Consider the following 17,812-nt stretch of genomic DNA (forward strand, 5'->3'; position numbering starts at 1 on the left):
TCATGACTAACTCACAAGTAGGATGGTTTAAAAAAAAGGTTCTAGGGAGACATTCCTTTTTGCAAACCAGAGAAAAATAAGAACTACATTACATTCCTATAAAAATCACTATTTATTAATAATACAGACTTCATGAAGATCATCCAATTTTCCTTCTTCTTGAAGGAGGAACTGGGAGTTTAGGATACCTAAGTCTATGTAAAAGTACTCAGTGTGAATGCTTGACTTATACAAACTAAGTAGTATTTTCCCCTGTCATAAGATAATTTAAGGAAATTTTAAAAGCTAAAGAAATTCTAAGAAAAACAGAGTATAGAATTCTGACTCCACATTCAATCTGGGAATATCAGAATCCTTATCTGTCCAGTACATAATATAATAACCTATTTGTGAAGCCCACAACATTTTAAAATTAAAATCCTATACTCCACTCTATATCTGTGTCAGTCAAATTAGGTCATTAAATAACTCTGCTCTACAGCCAAAATGCTTCTGAAATAAATGTAGTCAAACTTTCCTAATTCTGGGTCACTGAGAACGAAAATGATGCTTAAAATTGTTGATTGGCTCTAGTTTTCAAGATATGCTTTTGGGTCAGTATATACGACCCTGGACTTGGAAATGGCGGAGGATAAGTGAGTTATAAAGGGAAGGGATCTCAATTTATACCAGAAATGACTAAAATACATCTTTGACTGGATCTATGAATAAATCTGTGACTGGCTTTGGACAGTACTTGCTTTTTAGGCAAAACAATGAATGATGCAATCTGAAGCTGGTATTGCGTCATACATGATATGAATTGCATCATGTTATTCCTAGAAGTCATGGATGATGCAATCATAATGAAGCTTACATCACTCTGCTGAACAAATTGCCCTATATCAGCTCTAGAAATCATACAGTGTCGTGCTCTCTTATTTGTCAGTGTTTGATTTTGCAAAGGGACACATTTCTGTTTAGCCAAAGTGAGCAGAGATGCCTCGTACTTGTGTGAACAGTGCAGATAACTTCTGCTATGTTTGTGGTGAAGTGACTTTTGCATCACAAAAGCGCAGTATAACCACTATGGTTAAGAAAGCCTATCACCTTTATTTTGTCTGCAAAATTGGAGATCAGGACAAGAGGTGGGCCCCACACATATGCTGCAACACTTGTGCAAGAAATCTTCGCCAGTGGTTGAACAGGGAAAGGAAATCTATGCCTTTTGCAGTGCCAATGATTTGGAGAGAGCCAACAGATCACACCAGCAATTGTTACTTCTGCATGGTGCCTCCAGTTGGGAAAGGTGTGTCAAAGAAGAAAAAGTGGAGTGTGCATTATCCAAACATTCCATCAGCTATACGCCCAGTACCCCACGGAGAAGGACTGCCGGTTCCTGATGCACCAGAATCATTCTCACTTGAGTCAGACGAGGAAGAGGATGAAACTTCTGGTCCTGAACCATCAATGTCACAGGATCCAGATTTTCTCCCATCCTCCTCCTCTGAACCACACCTCATAACACAAGGTGAACTGAATGACCTTGTCAGGGATTTGGAACTACCCAAGAGTAAGGTAGAGCTGTTGGGCTCCAGACTACAGCAGTGGAATCTCCTGGCAGGTGACGTTAGGGTTTCCATGTTCTGTGACCGTCAAAAGGATCATGTCCCATTCTTCTTCATGGAAGGTGAGCTTGTAGCCTGCAACAACATCGATGGTGTGATGGCAGCCCTCAACATCATTCACGATCCAGATGAGTGGAGACTGTTCATTGATTCATCGAAGACCAGTCTTAAAGCTGTTTTACTGCATAATGGCAATGGTCATGCAGTCCATGTGAAGGAAACCTATGACAACATGAAACAACTTTTGAGGTGCATAAACTATGACCAACATCAGTTGCAGCTTTGTGGCGATTTGAAGGTTGTTGCTCTCTTGCTTGGTCTGCAGACTGGATACACAAAGTACTGCTGTTTTCTCTGTGAATGGGATAGTCGTGCAAGAGATTCCCACTACATCAAGAAAGATTGGCCACTCCGACAGTCATTGGAGCCTGGGAGGAAAAATATTCTGCATCCACCACTTGTTGAATCAAGGAAGATTTTGTTACCACCCTTACACATCAAGCTGGGTCTGATGAAGAACTTTGTCAAGGCCATTGACAAAACACAAGCAGCTTTCAAGTACCTCCGTGGAAAATTGTCAAGGTTAAGTGAAGCTAAGATAAAGGAAGGTGTCTTTGTTGGTCCTCAGATTCGTGAACTTCTTCGAGATGATGCATTTGACCATGAACTGCGTGGCAAGGAAAAGACGGCACGGAAAGCCTTCCAGTTAGTGGCAATAAATTCTGTCGGAAACAACAGTCAGACACCTACAGGTTGTTGGTGGAAAACCTCCTCAAGGCATACAAAAGGCTTGGTTGCAACATGTCTCTAAAGATCCATTTTTTGCACTCTCATCTAGATTTTTTTCCACTGAACTGCAGAGCAGTGAGCAACGAGCACGGCGAGCGATTTCACCAGGACATTGCAACAATGGAGAAACGCTATCAGGGCAAATGCAGCCCATCAATGCTTGCAGACTATTGCTGGACAGTGATAAGAGATGCCCCATTTAATGAGACAAGCCAAGAAGCGCCGAGTAGACACTGAATAGGACTAAACTATGTGCATAATAGTTTTTTGCCTTTTGTTTCATAAAATTTTTTATTTATATAACCCTTTTGCTGATTTTTAAAGTGTTACATAAACAGGACAGGTGAAATATTATCATGTAAAGCAACCATAAACACATGAAAAGACCTAGGTTTACAGTTTATGATTAAAATTCTGCTATCTACACAGTACACATAGACATAAAATGTAAAAACTTAAATATCTTAGAAATAGTAGCCAATCAGTTGTTTTAATTGTCATATTTGAATTCAGCACATCAAAATACACAATAAATAGTACATTTTATCTCTGAAGCAGACGACTTCTCCAAAATTGTAGACCAGTGTAATTGCTTGCTAAACCCTCTAAACAAACTGCAATACCATATGCATAAATATGCTAATAATATTGCTCTAAGTTTTAAATCATTTGGAACAGAGTGTTATTGTTCTTAATAATCAAGGAACACCCCAAAAAAATTAGGAGTGAAGATTATCTTCTGAGGTGAGAATCAGTTTGGGGCAATCAGAGTTCATCTTGTTGAAAATATTTTGTACAATAATTATTTTTGAGTAGATATATAGTTTGAAACTTTCACATGGTGTAGATTCATAAGGATGTTTCTTCCTTCATTTTATATTTTCACCCTTTATAGTTAGGCATATCAGTAAGATGCCGCTGTTTCATTTTGCCTATTCCATGTTTTGGAAAATTCAGTGAAAGCATTTGAGCAACTTACTTTGCATTGAGGCCTAGATTTTCAGAATGGGTTCTAACTCCATATTTAGACACTTATAGGATGGGAGGAATATGAATTTATTAACTTAACTTTGGGCCTCTAAATGTTAGTGTTTATTAATGGTGTTTAACTATTAAAAAAAAAAAGTACCTATTCAGGCCAAAATAATTAAACAATCTCAAATCCACTCCAAAACAACAACTAACCAAAAATGACTACTCTGTATTTGAACGCTTTAGAGGCTGTTTCGTTCGTTTTGCCCTCACCAATGGTTTATGTGCAGGTTGCTGAAAATTACAGAGAAAAGCAATAGAACCTTGCTAGTTATACACCTTAATCTAGCAGAAAATATCCCAACTTCCCAGAAAATATGTAATAGTAATTACATTACTGAATTGCTAAGACTTTCTTTTGCAAAAAAAAAAACAAAAAACAATAGAACAGTTAGGCCAAGTTTTTAAAAACTGAGGGTGGGTTTTTTTTTCAGGAGAGCTCATTGTTGACCTTTACATTGAAGTCAGTCATCACTTTCAGTGTTAGCAGAGTTAGGAAAATGCTGAATTCTTTTGAGGATGCGACATGAGGTGTCTAAATTTAGTATTCTGAATCCATATTTAGGTACCTGATTGTCAAAGTTGCCAAGCACTCAGCAGCTGCCTTGTACTTTTCTGCTGGGTGCTCAGCATCTTAAAAATCAGACCACTTATTTAAATGCCTAAATATTCAGGTGCATAACTGTAGGCAGACAAGTTGGCTAAGATAATATATTTTATTGGACCAAATTCTGTTGGTGAAAAAGACAAAATTTTGAGCTATAAAGAGCTTTTCTTCAGGTCCTTAATTCTAGGCACACATTTAAAAATAAGGTTAATTCTTCTAATACGCGGTCACATGTGTTAAATAATTGAAACAATGATGATTGACAAAATAAGTCTATTTTGTATGTAATTTGAGTAGTTCCATTATTTTAATAGGACTGCTCATGTGAGTAAGGTTATCCACTTGTTTGTGTTTGCCAGGTTTGGGCTGTAATGGACAAAGTCCCCTTGCTTTATTTTTGTTTTTATCCACTTTCTCACTAATTCACAAAATTTACTAATTTGCAATGGGTCTCTCCCTGTCAGTAGTGTGAATTAGTGATCATCTAATGTGCTAAATACAAATGCAATTTAAAGAGTATATAGCAAACTAACATTTACAAGTGTAAGTACAGCAGGTGAAAGTAGTCTTCTTGGGTTGGTATTTTGTATCTCTGGTACAGATTCTGTACTCATTCCATATATGGCAATCCAGTTAATCCCAATGTATAACAAATTCAGAATATACAGTGGCGATCTGCTCTGTGCATTCCACAGATAAGCAGTGTTGTCCTTAATATTGTGGACAGAAATATACCGTCTTCTGTATTTATATGGGGTTATGCATATGAAGTTTTGGGGCTTAATTTTGCCCTTGTTTATACTTATTTTACCAGTGTAACATTATTAACATCAGTGATTTATACAGGTATAATTAAAATCAGAATCAGGTTGTTTAGTTTTCTTTTTTCATACAGTACACACACTCACTGTTCTCTATAAAAGATAACATGTTTTTAATACATTCATTATGATAAAATATTGAAGGTTTAGAAAACATACACGTTTAATAGTAGGACACCCAAGAAATGTGTTACGTTTATTGTTGAACACATTTTTTTCGTGTAAAAGAGCATAATATTTGGAATTCACCCAATGACTTGTCTTTATTTTTCTTTTAAAAAGGTGTAAGAGGCTTAATCTGCAGCCTTTAGCTTACCTTTGGCGTCGAAACCAGGAAGCTTTGCTCAAAGAAATGATAACATCTAACATTCAAGCCATCATCATAAAAGTAGCAGCTTTTGGTAGGTATCCAGATTATGAACAGTGCTGTATGTTAACACTTTGGTAAACTTAATTTATTAATGAGCAACTGCAAAAGCATAGCAAGGAAAAAGAAAACAAAAACTCTGTTTTGTAATTTAAGGTGAGAAACAGTAATATGAAGAGGTGAAGAAGGATAGATTTTAAAATGAGTATTGCCAGAATATGACAATATGTCTGAACAATTAATGGAACCTATAAATAATACATAATGTACACAATAGATTTTTGTAGCTTAGTCATTAAATTCCTTCAGTTATTCCTCCCCCCCCCCCCCAGTATACATACATATATAATGCAATGGTCCACAGTACTATCATTCATAGGGAATACAAATTGATGGCTAGAGATGGGTTCAGAATTATAAAATCTCACAAAAAGATTTAACAAAGAATTAACAAATGAACATCCAACATTTATATTGGGACTTAAAGAACTTGTATAACAGCAGTCTTTAAATTTGTGAAGCTGATAGCACACACTAGGTGGTGTTCACTGATATTTGTTAAAGAATGACAGTTATAGTTTAGTTGTTTGAGGAAATCAGAGTTCAAAATCAACATATCATTTGACTTTCATTGGCGGTGGTTTAAAGCGTGACTTTTATATTGAAGCAAGCCGTTACAAATGATGCCCTGAATGTTTGCAAAGACAAAAGATGTACCCTAGTGGACTATTAAAGAAAGCTTTATTGAGTGGCATGTGTTCTATAACTATACAGAAGCAGATGAGTACCTTATTAATGGCACAATATATCATTTCCAAATTACAGGTCTCGAAGCAGTTTTTAATGTAAAAGTATCGGATTAGGGTTTAAGAATAAAAGTAACAAAACCCCCTTTTTCTTTTGGGGTCACTAGGGTTTTGTGGGTCATTAGACCAAAGAATGGCTAGTATAATAGAAGAGTCAGTTCTACATGGGTGAATAAAAATATATATCTGATAAATTGTGTCATATAACTTTGGTGTGTGACAGGTCTTACATTCAGCATATATGTGACACTTTCACATTGTGTCTAATGCCTTTTTCTACTTCTTTAAATACCCTTTTTTAAAAACAGGGGTAATATTGTGGTGTAATATTGTTTAAGAGTTATGTAGAGTAACTTTAGTTGTTTATTCATAGCCTGGCTTGAAACTACCATCACTTTAAACATTTTCTTTGTTGAAGTCCTTTCAGCTACATCTGGGTTTCCCTTGTCACAACCCTTTAGTTTTACAGCACTTACTAGTATGGTCTCATTTCATTGTTCTCAGTGGATCTTTCAGTGCTGTTAACATTATTAAAATGACTAGAAACACAAAATGTTGTCATTCACTCTCAGTTTACATGAGATGTTCCCATTTTTAATAGCATTTTCTCCTCTGGTGGGGGTGATTGGGTACAATATATAGGAATTAACTGCCTCGCTTCCTCTCTGTCTTTAAATAAAGAAAAAAGCTCAAGATCTTTTATTTAAAAGAAAGAAAGTTTCCCATTCATGTACAGCAAACAGAGAAGGGATGTTGCTTACATTTTTACAGCACTTATCTCAGTGTGAGACAAAAGAATAAGATTAACTAATATGCTTTTTCAGAACTAAGTACTTGTACGTCACCAACTGAACTTTGTTTCATTCGCTTTGCTCATAAGCAGCTCTCTTGAACTGTATGACAATTCAGTACGTCTTACAAATTGTTTAGAACCAAAATAATTTTTAGTTTATAAACCAAAATCCATTTAAAAAGTGGTAAGTGATTCAAAAAGTGACTTCAGGGGTGACATCGTTGGTGACCTGTATCATCCCTGAAGCAAGATAAACTTGTCTTTTGTATCTCAGACGCTTTTAAAAAGTTAGAATTGACTGGTTAGTACACAAAGAATGCTTTGTGGAGTATTCATTTAAAGAGCAAATACCGTAAATAGTTGTAGATAGTAATTAGATAGAAAATCACTGCTGCCTTTATTTTTTTTTTTGTTAAGGTAAAAAGAAAGATCTTATCAGACTCAATTTCTCACCTGCCTCAGGCAGTCATAATTAGATATAAGCAAATTTAATGGAGCTTGTGTGCTCTGGGGCCATTCTGCAATGCTTTAATAATTGCATGCTTTATTAAAGTAAGTTTAAGGTATGAAGGCTGTTTAACATATCAGGTGGCAAAGAAGCTAAAGATACAGGTTACCTACTTGCCTTTTAGTTTAATAATCAAAGGCGCTTTTAAGCCAAATTGCTATGAATGTATTTAAAATAACAGATTTAAAAGTCTGAGAGGTGATGCATTAGATGGTATACTGTACAGATGTTAAAACAACAAGCAAGTCAGGTAACTTGAGCTTGACATTCATCAGCATTGGCATGCCCACACACCCTCCCGTGTCCTGTTTTCCATTAACTTAGTGCTAATTTTGGAAAGGTAAAAGGCTTTTTATGGTTTATGTAGACAGCACATAATTATACAAGTAAATGAGCATTAATTTAGTACATTTCCTTAAATCCACCTTTACAAATAGTTAGCCTTGCCAGCAGCAAGAGTTTTCCACCTTGGAATAGAGTGCTACTCCAAATGATGGGAGACCAAGTATTTTCTCCTGTGTGCAACAGAAACACTGTTACCAGCACCGTACATAATGTATCTTCATGTGCCTTCTGTTATATGTTAGTTTTGGTTTGTCCCAAGGCCAAAACTTAAAGTGAGTATGTTTCAGAGGTGCCAATAATAGGAGATAAACACCCAATAACTCTGAGCAGATTTGACTAGGAACAGCAGAAAATTGTTTAAACACATTTATTTCCAGCACCCTCTTTGTGGTGCTCAGAGCTGCCTACAAAACTGTAACTGTGATGAGCTTTTTCCTAAAGTATTTCCACTTTAGCAAATTTAAATGATACAGGTTAGCCAGTATTAGCTGAAAAATTACCACAAGATCCTGCTATATCAATTGTCCAAAGGAAGCAGATGAAACAGAGCATAATAAAGGGTCAGCATAATCATGAAAGGCCTGATTTTGATCCCCTCACTCACCCTAGACTTCAGTTAGGTCATTTGTGGGTTAAAGTACTATTCAGCTTGAGTAACTGTGTCAGAATCTGTACCTAAGGGTATGGCTACACTTGCAGCTGTACAGCGCTGTGAGTAAAACCCGCCTTCTTACAGCTGAGTAGGGAAAGCGCTGCAGTCTGTCCATACTGACAGCTGCCAGCGTACTGGCGTGGCCACATTTGCAGCATTTGCAGCTGTATTGGGAGCGGTGCATTATGGGCAGCTATCCCAGCATTCAAGTGGCTGCAACGTGCTTTTCAAAAGGGTGCGGTGGGGTGGAGTGTGACAGGGAGTGTGTGGGGGAGAGAGAGTGAGTTTTTGGGGTGCTGAGAGCATGTCAGCATGCTATCTTGTACGTTCACACCCCCCTCTCCCCCTGCTTCTCACTCGGTCACTCAAAGCAAACAGCAAAATGTTTGCTTTTTCTCTCTGAAATGGAGCTTTGAAACTGCACTTCTGCATTCCTGCAGCCGATCACAACAATGAGAAGAGTGGCCACTTGATAAGGGGATTATCCAGCACAGTAAATTAACTCCTCATTCACACTGTCACCCGGGAGTTGTAGCCAAGGCACAGCAAACGTTATTCCTCTTGGGGAGGTGGAGTGCCAGAGGTGTTGTAGCCAGGGAGATACAGCGCTGTACGTGCCTTGCCAGTGTGGACGGGGAGTGAGGTACAGCACATCGGGCAGCATATTAGATGTACCTGTGATAGTTTACTTCCACTCCAGAGCAGTAGGGAGAGTACATCTTCGGGGATTCCCCACACCTCCCAATATGATCTATCTCACCATCAAGGATAATATGAAGATAACATTTATATTTAGTCTGATTACAGACCACTTTGGTAGACTAGTTTATATGACCCGAGTCAAACGTTGTCTGTAAGCCCTAACTACAATGATATATTAAATAACTAAATGATAAATTTGAGTTTTATCTATATCACTTGAATTATTTTAATGTCTTATTTACAGTTAAATTTACTTAACTTCAGAGCTGATAGCTTTTCCCAGTATTTTAACAATAATCTTCTGAAAGTCTATTAATCTTCAATACATTTTATTAAGGACTAGTACAGATTGTTTGCTTGAGGATCCAAGAAAAAATGGCTTATTCAATATTTTCATCAAAATCAGAATTGCAAACCAAAATTTTAGCTTTTATGAGATTAATATGTATTACTTCAGTCAATTTATACATTGCAGTTCCTTCCTGTTCTCTTACAGTATAATAATTATCCATTGTAAGATTAAACCTCTGAATAATAAATTGTAATTGTTAGGTCAAATAATAGAAGCATTCAGCTAAGAAGGCAAGTCTCTCAGCTTCCCATGGTAAATAATATTTCTTAATCCTAGCCCTTTTATTAGACCTTGTAAAATAAAATATATTGTAACTCTATTTATTTGTTTGGGAATAATGGAAGCAGAGAATATTGATTATTTATTTCCATTGCAGTATTGCACCAAAGGCAATCCTGGCCCCATTGAAGTCAATGGCAAAACTCCCATGGACTTCAGAGGAACTAGGATTTTTACCCAAAGTCTTTAGGAAAGACCTCAGCACCCAATAGCTCCCATTTAGGTACATAAGTGGGAGCTTCTGGCTGTTGAACTGTTTTTGAAAATCTGCCTCATTCAGTTAAATGGGAATGGGGTTCTTTTAAAAATTGTGCTCCAGTTGTCGTTTCTGAGTAGTTTTGAAAATCTGTTCCCTGAATCAGGATTGAGGGGCGGGGCTTCATGCTAGGTGCTATCAGAACACAGTGGAAGACCGTCTCTTCCCCTAAAAATTTGCTGTCTGATTTTCCCAGACAATTAAAAGACATGATTTGACAAGTGAGTGTTAACAAACAAAAGGAAAGAGGAGGAGAAGGGGAACAGATAAAAATCAATATAAGATCCCCTCATAGTCCTCCAGACTCCACTGTAAATACAAGCACTTTTTCACATTACATTAAAATTAAAGAACAGGATATTCTTTCTTAGCCAGTTAAGCTTATTTTAAGTTGTTTTTCCATTGCTTTTTCTGAGGTAGTCACCGGAGCTTTAATAGAGTTTCTGACAACATTTACAGCCTTTACTTTCAATGTTGTTTGTTTTTACTAATGGGAAAAATACTGCTTTCATTTATCATAATTTTAAATAGAAGATAAAATGGCAAATAATTTTCTTATGTATCACCAAATACAAGATTTTAATGATTAACTATTTTCTTGGAAATAAGATAAGACATTCTCAAACATGGCCTTTAAACATCTGTTAAAAAGACCCTTCTTCAACAAAGTTAGCCTAAATGATTTTCTTATGCACAAATCTGAAGGCTTGTAACTCGTTTTTATGATTGTATTCGTTGTACCATTGACATAATTGGTAAATCAAGTGGATGCCTGGCATGCACTTGAAGAATGGCTATCATGTTACTCCTTTTTTTTTCCTCCTTAAAAACCTTGTTTGTTTCCTAACCAGCACATACTATAGTAATTACATTTTTGAGTAAAGCTTCCATAATCTGCTCATACCCTATGGAATGTAAATGTATTTGACCTTTTTGCTTCAGTCATGTTTCCTTAATGCATTTGTGTGCTGAATTCAGGTAGCCATACAATTCACATTATTTAACAATAACGAAAAAGAAAGAAAGCTCTCTGTCACTTGTTTGTCCTGTACTATCAGAGGGATCATGTCTCTTGTGGCACCAGGAGCCATTTTGCCTTATTGCAGATATTCCCATTCCATACATAGGGCTCAGCATGGAAAATGAAAAGGTGGTTGTGGGAGTAGGAGGCAAAAACACAGTCAAAGCTAGCAAGGGATTCAAGGATGATGTGGTGAGAAAAAGAGTTGATAAGTGGGGAGAGATAAGCTGTGAAGGGCCTTGAAGAGAAGGAGAAACTTGATTCCAAGAGAGGGGGTGACATGAGAGGTTGAATGGAAGGAGACAGGCAAGGGATAAAAAGGTAGATTTTTGAGTCATCACCACAGAGATGGTAGTTGAAACCAAATGAACAGATGAGATCATCCAAGGAAAGGATGAAATGGGAAAAAGGGGCTACATATGGAGCATTGTTAGTCCACTCCAGAGAAAGAGAAAGGGAGCTACTGAAAGAGATGCTAAAAATAATGATCAGAGAAGTTTGAAATGGAAAAGGAGACATTGGAATCACAAAGGCTCAGGTAAACAAAGATTGTCAAGGAGAGAATGATGGAGATAATCAAAAGCAGCAGAGAAGTTAGAGTATGAAGGAAGCGAGGTCCTGGATTTAGCCTTCATGCTCTTAGTGAGAGCAATTTCAGTGGACTGAAGGGGCAGAGGCAGTACTGGAAGGGATCTGGGATGAAGTTGGAGGAGAGGCATTTGAGGTATCAGTTGTAGATGTTGTACTCTGAGTTTGGAGGTGAAGGGAGGCAGTACTAGGAGAGGATACCGTTGGGGACTAGGAAAGGCTTTTGAGGATGGGCTAGATGGGGGGAGGGATAGCTCAGTGGTTTGAGCATTGGCCTGCTAAACCCAGGGTTGTGAGTACAATCCTTGAGGGGGCCAACTAGGGATCTGGGGCAAAATCTAATACTTGGTCCTGCTAGTGAAGGCAGGGGGCTGGACGCAATGACCTTTCGGGGTCCCTTCCAGTTCTAGGAGATAGGATACATTTAAAAAATTAAATTAAAAGATCAGAACATTCTTTAATTGTGAGAAAATGGAGTCAAAAGAGAGTGAGAGGGTCAAGTCATGAAGAAAGATGGTTACTGGGGCAGGTGGAAGGATTAATGGAGGAGAATAGCCAAGAAACCTTATACCAAAAAGTTTGTAGACTTAATTTCATTCCATACCTTGAGTTTTGTAGTTGACCATTTGTGCCTCAGTGAGAGTGACTGTGTGCTCAGCACTTGGGAAAGTCAGCTCACTTATTTTAGGTGCTCAAATGTAGATTTAGTAGCCTGACTTTTGGTTCCTATTTTTGGAATTATTGGCCTATGATAATAGAGAGACAGGTATTGACCTGTGTACTGGAGACAGGTAACCAGAGACCTCCTGGTCACACAGTGTCTGTCTGTAGATATTTTACTAGAGGCATTGATAACTCTTAGGCAGAGGTGGGTAAAACAAAGGCAGTTGATACATATACAGTCTCCCTTTTCCCAGTTCTGGTGCCTAGCACCTCAACAACCGCGGGCTGCTTGAAGGAGGAATTGTAGGGAAAGTCTTGCTCTCAGCCCCTGCAATACTAGGCTGGAGCATGTTCAATCGCTCTGTGAAGATGGTGCATGCGCAGTCCAGTTGGTATATAAACTCTGTGAGGGGATGGAGCACCTCTGAGCAGTTTGTATCTTCAGAGAATTTATCTGCCAACCTCTAACAAGTCTCTACTAAGCATGTGCAAACTGTGATTTTTCACAGGTTTATAATTTGGGTGGGTTTTCATGGGGATAGTAAAAGGGAAAATCCTTAACAGTTGGGTAAGATCTACTCCCCTTACCCCTGCCAAATTTTAAATTCCTACTCCAAAGTATAGAGATGCTAGAACTTCTCAGTGAAACAATTGTAAGAATTTTTTTAATGTGGGGGCCGGGCCGGTTTGTTTACTTGCCGCGTCACATCCCTCGTTTTACCCACATTAAAGTCTTGTGCTGTCCGCGGCTTCCCGCAGCCCCGATTGGCCTGGAGCGGCGAACCGTGGCCAGTGGGAGCTGCGATCGGCCAAACCTGTGGACTCGGCAAGTAAACAAACTGGCCCGGCCCGCCAGGGGGCTTACCCTGGCAGGCCGCGTGCCAACGTTGCCGATCCCTGGTATAGACTTTAATTACATGATCACATACTGTTTTTTCCACAGACCCGCTACCTCATTCAGAGTACAGGATAGACTTGCTCTAAGGATGAATGAGGGTTTTGTTGTCTATTTGGCTCATTTGTTGCAGAAGTTGGAATGTGTGTAGTGACTAAGGTAGAGAACTGCAGAAAAAGAGAGAACATTTTCATGCTTAAAGTAATTTAATGCTGCTCTGGAGAACTGGATGCTCTTTCTGCCTCTGCCACAGAGTTCCTGTGTGATGCTCGGCAAGTCAGTTAAACCTGATTCTTTACAGGGAGTCACTAATGGAGTGTTCCTCGGTTTCTTGGAGCCTGATGTCTGATTTGAAAAAGTGCTAAGCACTCAACTGCAACTGAAGTCAAAGGAAGCTAGCTGAACTTATAAAGTGCTATATAATGCTAAGTACTCTGAAAAAAAGGGTCATAGGTGTCTCAAATACAACATCCAAAATTAATGGATACTTTTGACTTTACGGTGCCTCAGTTCCCCATCTGTAAAATTGGAATAATGCCACCCTCTCACCTCACAGGGGTGTTGTGAAAATCAATTAATAGATGTTTGTGAATCATAGTGATGAGCACCATAGAAAAACTCAGTAAATTAATAATTCTGCCTTCAGAGTAGGGTTCAATATATAAACCTTGGGGGTCACACACTGAACAATTAGGATAAACAAAATATTGAATAGCTGCTCATTAAGAGACTCCATCCTGTGCACTGAATGAGGCAAGGGTCTTGTGGAAAAAATATAATCATGTAATTAAAGAGTTTATCATTATGCACAAGGGACCGAATTAAGATGGAACAGGTGGCCTTAATTCTGATATTTCCTAACTTTTGAACATTTGCCTTTGCAATTGAATATTCTTTTAACATAGTTTTTTGTGAGTAATATTATATTATTGACAGCACAGGTAGTGCAGTTTATAGTTATAGTTTCCATTATAAGACTTTGCTTTCAGTTGTGTAGGAGAAAAACAAGTTTTTACTTTTTGGGGTTAAAGCAACAAGCCAAAGGCAGTTTATTTTGAGCAACTGTAGTTAGTCGGGAGAGTACACACGGGCAGAGTTTTTCCTTTCGAGCTAGGTTTTTGTTTTTTGATAAACAATTAAGGCAAGCATTTATGTCTGTTTTCCTTACTGACTCCCAATTCCAGCCTCCACCCTTAGAGTCCCTTGTCTAAATATTCCCAACTTCCCCTCAACCCCTTCCCAGCTTTAGTCCCTGTCTCCTTGCCCAGCCAGTCCCAGTTTTATTCCCTTGCCACCCTCCCCCGTCGCAATCTTGACAGATAGAGTCCAAATCTACTCCTTTCCCTTCCCTCTGTATTAAAATAAGGAAGCTTCCTACTCCTGGTGTCATCACTGAGAGCACAGAAGATATAGGCTCACTGCTCTCAGTTTCATTGGCCAGCACAGAGCAGCTATTACACTGAAAGTCAGAATGAGCATGGTCAGTTGCTCGGTGGAGATGACACATACACGGTCTGGTCAGCACTAGGAGCTCAGAGAAGCTTGAGCATGGTCAGTGCAATCTTTGCAGATTTTAATTGCTAAAATTGAAGAATTTTATACTGAGCATGTGCAAATTGTGACTTTCGAAAAGCTTATAAATTGGATTTGGATGAATTTTCACAGAGCTGGCAAAAGGCATGTCTCTGATTCAATGGCCTCTCCTCTGCCAAATTTAAAATCACTGCTGCAAGGCATGAGGGTGCTAAAACATTTCAAAGAAAAGAATGACAGAATTTTTTTACATAGGGAAAATTACTTCATTTTTCCCAACCTTGTTCTCTGACATGTACAAACTGTTTTGGCTGAAATTTCAGGAAAAAAAAAAGAACTTAGATTGAGGCAGACACCCAGCGTGGAGTCCTTGCCAAACAGTTGAAGGTTGTCAAAGTTATAAACATCTGAAAATGGGAGGTCTTATAATGGGAAATGTCAGACAATCTTAATAATAGGTAGTACTACCAGCCCCACCAGTCAGAAGTTCTTTTAAGGTTTTAGTCAGCTTTTGTGATGACTGAGTAAAACTGATTAGAACCTACCAATTTACAAGTTTTTGTGTTAACCATATTTTCCCAACCTGCTTCCTGATGAGCTGCAGCATGTACTGTATTGAATTTTGTTTTGTGTGATGGGAACACAGGAAATGGATGACATAGAGTTACCCAGTACTAAATAAAATTTCCCTACAACCTTTTTCTAAACCATAAAAATTTTAATGCTTTAAAAATATTTTCCTGAAAAAATGTTGTTTTGTCAGTTGATGAAACAATCAAAATTCTTCAAAGAGTTACACTTTTTAGAGAGATTTCCTTTACCTACATGGTCAGGCTAGATTGGCTTTGAAATCCTATATGTAACTGGAACAAAATTAGCTTTGATGTTCCAAAGACTCATTAGAGAGTAAAGATAAAATTCAATCTGTTAATATGAAGAGTTTTAGGATCTTTTACCAGCTAGAATTCTGAAATTTGATATCAGATTTTATTCTAGTTAACAAATATTTGATTAACTTTTGAAAAGCTTCTTTAGAACTGGATTAACCTGGAAAGTATAAAGCAGAACTGGCCTGGAAGAAGACAGTTATATTTAGCTTGACCACCTATCATTAGAAGGGTTCTGGAATCTCTACGTTCAGCCTTGGCATAATTCTAACACTTGGGTACATTATCCTTTAGAAAAACACAGTCGAATTAAGTTTATTAAACTATATTATACAATAATTAAAAAAGAATCAAGGTGGAAGATATATTTTAATGGATCTAACATATTCTTGCACCTTCCCCCTTTACATATATTTACAAAAATTCAACATTTTAAAAAAGTTAATATTTTCCAAAATTACATGTCAGGGAATCCATCCCACTAGCCATTGTTACACAGTCTTTCATTATATATCAACTTGCCCACATTATAGCACCCAACTAATGTTAACTTTATCTATATATAAAATGATGGGGTCTAAATTAGCTGTTACCACTCAAGAAAGAGATCTTGGAGTCATTGTGGATAGTTCTCTGAAAACATCCACTCAATGTGCAGCAGCAATCAAAAAAGTGAACGGAATGTTGGGAATCATTAAGAAAGGAATAGATAATAAGACAGAAAATATCATATTGCCTCTATATAAATCCATGGTATGCCCATATCTTGAATACTGCGTGCAGATGTGGTCGCCCCATGTCAAAAAGATATATTTTAATTGGAAAAGGTTCAGAAAATGGCAACAAAAATGATTAGGGGTATGGAATGGCTGCCTTTAGTGGGGTGGTCACCCACTCCAGCCCTGAAGGGGTAGAAGCAGCCCAGGGAAAGGGCTGTCCTGGAGAGTCAATAGGCGCGGCTGATTGGGGAAACTGCCTCAGCTGGGGCCATGCCCCAACCAGGCCACAGTTGGCCCTATAAAGGGGCTGCTAGGCTGGAGCTAAAGAAGTCTCTCTCTAGCTGTTGAGAGAGACAGGCCTCACTGCTGGGGAGCTGAGCAGGGTACCTGGAATGTAGCAAGGCTGGGGGAAGGCGAGAGGAGCTGGGGAGCTCCAGCCTGGAAAACCTCCAGGCTGCAGGCCTTGCTAAAGGCCAGGAAGGGTACTGGTGTTGCAAAGGTGCAGCCTAGGGTAGGCAAAGGCAGGAGGTCCAAACCCCCCTTTGCCAATGATGAATGGCTTGTACACTAAAGTCTGCCCCAGTGAGTGCGGGCTATATGGAGACTGGCATTAGCCACAGGCTGAGGCGAGGTGGAGATAGAAGGTTGGGGGTTCCCCCGTGAGGGGAGACCCAGATCTGTGAAGGTACTGCTAGGGCAGAACCCCAGGGAAAAGGGCACCGGGGTCCGGGAGGGACATGGGGGCCAGCTACAAGCGGGATGTCGGCCAGCAGTAGGCGCTCCGGAGGCTGAAAGGCTAATTCCCAGGATGACCAGAAGGAGGCGCCGCAGCGGTGAGTTTCGCATTGCTACACTGCCATATGAAGAGAGATTAAAAAGACTGGGACTTTTCAGCTTGGAAAAGAGATGACTAAGGGGGGATATGATAGAGGTCTATAAAATCATAACTGGTGTGGAGAAAATAAATAAGGAAGTGTTATTTACTCCGTCTAATAACATAAGAACTAGGGGTCACCAAATGAAATTACTAGGCAGCAGGTTTAAAACAAATAAAAGGAAGTATTTTTTCATACAACACACAGTCAACCTGTGGAACTCCTTGCCGGAAGATGTTGTGAAGGCCAAAACTATAACAAGGTTCAAAAAAGAACTTGATAAGCTCATGGAGGATAGGTCCATCAATGGTTATTAGCCAGGATGGACAGGAATGGTGTCCCTAGCCTCTGTTTGCCAGAGTCTGGGAATGGGTGAGAGGGGATGGATGACTTGATGCTTACGTGTTCTGTTCATTGCCTCTGGGGCACCTGGCATTGGCCACTGTTGGAAGACTGGATACTGGGCTAGATGGATCTTTGGTCTGATTCAATATGGCCGTTCTCGTGTTCTTACCTTCTTGTTTTGTTTGGAAACGGAAAATTCTCTTGGACATATGCTAATTGGTTTTATATTATTTACTAAGGGCTTCATTCTGCTCCATTAAAACCAGTAGGAATTTTTCTTTTGACTTGAGTGGGAATAAGGTCAAGTCTAGAATGTGTCATACATATTTTGAATGACTTGTCCCGTGATCCTTCATTCCAAGTATGAGGA

The 17,812-nt window shown here is 38.7% G+C and overlaps 1 protein-coding gene across 6 annotated transcripts in view; it reads left to right on the forward strand.

Annotated features, from left to right (window-relative positions):
• DPH6 (diphthamine biosynthesis 6) overlaps window positions 1-17,812 on the forward strand; it is a 356,254-nt gene that overhangs the window by 101,614 nt on the left and 236,828 nt on the right. For all 6 annotated transcript variants that reach the window (XM_065593241.1, XM_065593239.1, XM_065593243.1 and 3 more), the window contains one exon: window positions 5,139-5,257. In XM_065593241.1, the coding sequence (XP_065449313.1) occupies window positions 5,139-5,257 (119 nt within the window). The remainder of the gene's footprint in view (window positions 1-5,138; window positions 5,258-17,812) is intronic.

The sequence above is a fragment of the Chrysemys picta genome, chromosome 4 (genome assembly GCF_011386835.1).
Source record: "Chrysemys picta bellii isolate R12L10 chromosome 4, ASM1138683v2, whole genome shotgun sequence".
Lineage (NCBI taxonomy): Eukaryota > Metazoa > Chordata > Testudines > Emydidae > Chrysemys > Chrysemys picta.